General features: G+C 33.5%; 1 protein-coding gene across 1 annotated transcript; it reads left to right on the top strand.

Moving 5' to 3' along the window:
• The first annotated feature begins 1,956 nt into the window (after positions 1–1,956).
• On the top strand, positions 1,957–3,315 carry LOC132755931 (caprin-2-like). The gene is made up of 3 exons (XM_060746870.1): positions 1,957–2,124; positions 2,322–2,597; positions 2,831–3,315. The coding sequence occupies exons 1-3, from the start codon at positions 2,046–2,048 to the stop codon at positions 3,286–3,288; spliced, it is 813 nt and encodes a 270-aa protein (XP_060602853.1). The 5' UTR covers positions 1,957–2,045; the 3' UTR covers positions 3,289–3,315.
• The last annotated feature ends 453 nt before the right edge of the window (positions 3,316–3,768 follow it).

Raw genomic sequence — 3,768 nt, 5'->3', positions numbered from 1 at the left:
TGAATGTTGGGAAGAAACATCATATTCACGAGCCTACCATTCAAACACCGTTTGAGCAATTCCGTTGCAATTTGATTTTGAACAACTTGAGAGGGTCTTCTTTGCACGTGATAAGGCTTAAAGCCCTAACCCAAGGGACACGTCCATGAGATCTCTGCATGGCTAGGTCACTTGCCAGCCATTTGCTTTTTCTGTATATAAATTTTGGACACATGAAAAAGCTTAAAGCCCTTACCCAAGAAATATGTCCAGGAGATTTCCGCGTTGCTTGGTCTTTTTTTTGCACCGGCGATTTGTTCTCTCTCTATGTAAATTTCGAAAAGAAACATCATATTCACGAGCCTACCATTCAAAAACCATTTGATCAATTCCGTTTCAAATCAATTTTATTTTGTACAACTTGAGAGGGTCTTCTTTGCACATGATAAAGCTTAAGGCCCTAACTCAAAGAACACGTCCATGAGATCTCTGCATGGTTAGGTCACTTGCCAGCTATTTGCTTTTTCTGTATATAAATTTCGGAAGAAACATCAATTTTACTAGCTAACCGTTCAAAAGGCATTTGACCAATTCAAATGCAAATTCGATTTTGTATAACTAGAGAGGGTCTTCTTTTACACATGAAAATGCCTAAAGCCCTAACCCAAGTAATATGTCCAGGAGATTTCCGCGTGGCTTGGTCATTTTTTGCACCGGCGATTTGTTTTTTCTCTATGTAATTTTCGGGAAGAAACATCATATTTACGAGCCAACCATTCAAAAACCATTTGATCATTTCCGTTGCAAATTTAATTTTGTACAACTTGAGAGGGTCTCCTTTGAGCATGAAAAGGCCTAAAGCCCTAACCCAAGTTATATGTGCAGGAGATTTCCGCGTGGCTTGGTCATTTTTTGTACCGGCGATTTGTTCTTTCTCTATGTAAATTTCGGGAAGAAACATCATATTCACGAGCCTACCATTCAAAATACCATTTGATCATTTCCGTTGCAAATTAGATTTTGTATTACTAGAGAGGGTCTTCTTTGAACATGATAAGGGCTAAAGCCCTAACCCAAAGAACACGTCCATGAGATCTCCGCATGACTAGGCCACTTGCCAGCTATTTATTGATTGGCTAAATAATGCTAAATCTAGTTATAGATATGGTACCTGATATGTTCAAAGCGTAATAAAATCAAAACAAGACGGTAAAAGTATGTAATATTTTAGAAGATCAACCAATATACTTTTTTGAAAATTTAGGAAAACTTTGAAAACAGGCACTCATTCGGGTAATTTTTAAGGAATTTGTTGGCTCCCTAAGTAGGAAAATAAATAATAAAAAATAAACACTTTTTTCTACCCAAAATGGATGGAAAGAAACATAAATAATGTTAAAAGAAAAAAAAGAAAGAAAAAGTTGACCCATTAGAGGTTTGAACCCATGGCCCTCATTTTCAATGTAGTTAACAGTAGTTCTAACCTATTTGAATACTCTTCAAAGTGGAGGTAAGGCATTAGGATGGTAATACCTTAATTCAAAATAATATTTTAAACATTCTCACGGCCATTTAAATAATTACTTATCAAATTCAGTGAATCTTTTTTAACATTCTCACGGACATTCCAATTTTTCTAATCAAATTAATGGACTCTCAATAATAGTTTGGAAAGCTCGTAACTTGTAAAATCTGTTTTTCTCATTCGATTAGATTACCTGTTGTGAAGGACTGACATAATTATAGAAACAATGACTTTGATACTGACACTCATATGATAAAACTAATTTTTCAATTTTAGAATTGTATGCATGTATACTATGTAGCATATGACTAAAATTACAACACAATGTATTGACCGAGGCATTAAGTCATTTCTATATTTTGAAGATAAAAAAATCCTTTCCAATTTTAGATCGTATACTTTAAAATCGTATACTAGTGATTTAAAACTACGTCGCATTCACTTATATATGCAAGACATACTACATGCCACTGACCTCATTTCGTATCTATATGTGAACACAATATTGTAATTTTAGCAATTTTTATGAAGTATTGCTCTAATGAAAATAGAAGAGAAAATGTTTCTGGTGTATATAATACTCAGTGTTATTCTATTTGGGATGGCAAAGACTGAAACTGGTAAGAAACAAAAAAGAATTTTATCGAAAGGAAGTATAATGATAAAAATTATTTAAAGTTTAATTAAGGAATGTGATATGTTTTTGCCCTTCTCACAAGACTCGAAGCCAAATATGTGTACATTTTATTAGTTGTAATTGAAATAATCATTTTTACGTTTAACTCATCAATTTATTTATTTATTTATTTATTTATAGAAACAGAAGCTGCTATTCTAAAACGGTTGGATATATATGAAGGTGTAATTCAAGAGCTTCTGCTTAAAGTGGATACATTAAGTTCACAAGACCAACTTCAAAAGGTGCAAATTGCCAGCTTGGAAAATAAGATGCAAGTCCAACATAAACGTACCATCCATTTGGAAAATCTAATTAGGCGACTGACTGTGAACCATAGAAAGAGAATGCAAAGAAGAGGAGAAAAGGCAACAACAGTTGAAGCCGAAGTGGAGACCGATGCCAACAGAGAAAATGGTATATTTTCTACATTTTTGTCAGGATAAATTGCAATAAAAAGGTAAAATTATGTCTATATAAGTATTGTTTTTTTGTTATTCAACGTAATCATAAGTTGCAACACATTGAAAGTGTAATTGAAGCACTTTTTTGTTTATTTTTAGTGACATTTGCATCGAACTAAGTCTATATTTAATCAAGTTAAATAAGATTAAGGTCGAAATGAAATGTTTCTTTTTAATTCTTTATAGGCCAACACATAAATAGGATAAGGAGACAAGAACCTGAAACACAAGTCGCCTTTTTCGCCAAGATGGAAAATCATTTAGAACATGCTGGCGTTCATCAACCTTTTATTTTTGAAAATGTCGTGACAAATATTGGAAATGGGTACAATCCGCATCTAGGATCATTCGTTGCTCCAGTGTCAGGAACATACGTGTTCTCTACGACGCTTGTTTCATTCTTCCATGTCAGTGGCAATGCTCAATTTGTCAAAAATGGAAAAGCAATCACAACAATGTACGTAAGTGGTGTAGAGTCCGGAAATGATACCACAGGCCAAACTATTGTTCTTCAGCTTCAAAAAGGAGATGATGTTACAGTACAAAACCTGGTGTCTGACAAGTCGTTCTATGGTCATGGACATAGCATCTTTTCTGGATTTTTGTTGTATGAAAACTATACAAGTCCTATTGTTGGGAAATAATATAATGAATACAATATATATGTAAGCAAGTAATAAAGTGCCTTATCCTTTTATCCACACTCTATTAAAATGATGCTAAATACTCCAAAAAAATTGTATGTAGACCAAGAGAAAATATGCATGAAATTTATATGTTATCTTTCCGTCTTTAAATATTTATTCAACACACACTTTATAAATATATGCAGATATGCACATTTGCAATATTTGTTTACTGCAACTGACGGAGTATCTCTAATACTTAATTTAAGAACCACCATTTTCAATGGTTTATGAACATATGTGTAAAAGTGTTCCATCTTGCATAACAAGGGAACCAAAATTTTATATACGTGATATTTCAGTGGTTACACTACTACGAGGCTGTAGGCCCTCCTAACGCGCTTCTAGCAGTTGTTTTTTAGGAAATAAATCAAAATATGATGGATTTGACTCAATTTCAGAGAGGGTATGGCAAACTTTCCATGTTATGTTACGTCA

The sequence above is a fragment of the Ruditapes philippinarum genome, unplaced genomic scaffold (assembly GCF_026571515.1).
Source record: "Ruditapes philippinarum isolate M1 unplaced genomic scaffold, ASM2657151v2 ctg1610_1_1_1_1, whole genome shotgun sequence".
In the NCBI taxonomy this organism is placed as follows: Eukaryota; Metazoa; Mollusca; class Bivalvia; order Venerida; family Veneridae; genus Ruditapes; species Ruditapes philippinarum.
Note: the sequence above shows the minus strand (reverse complement) of the source record. Positions and strands in the feature narration are given on the sequence as shown.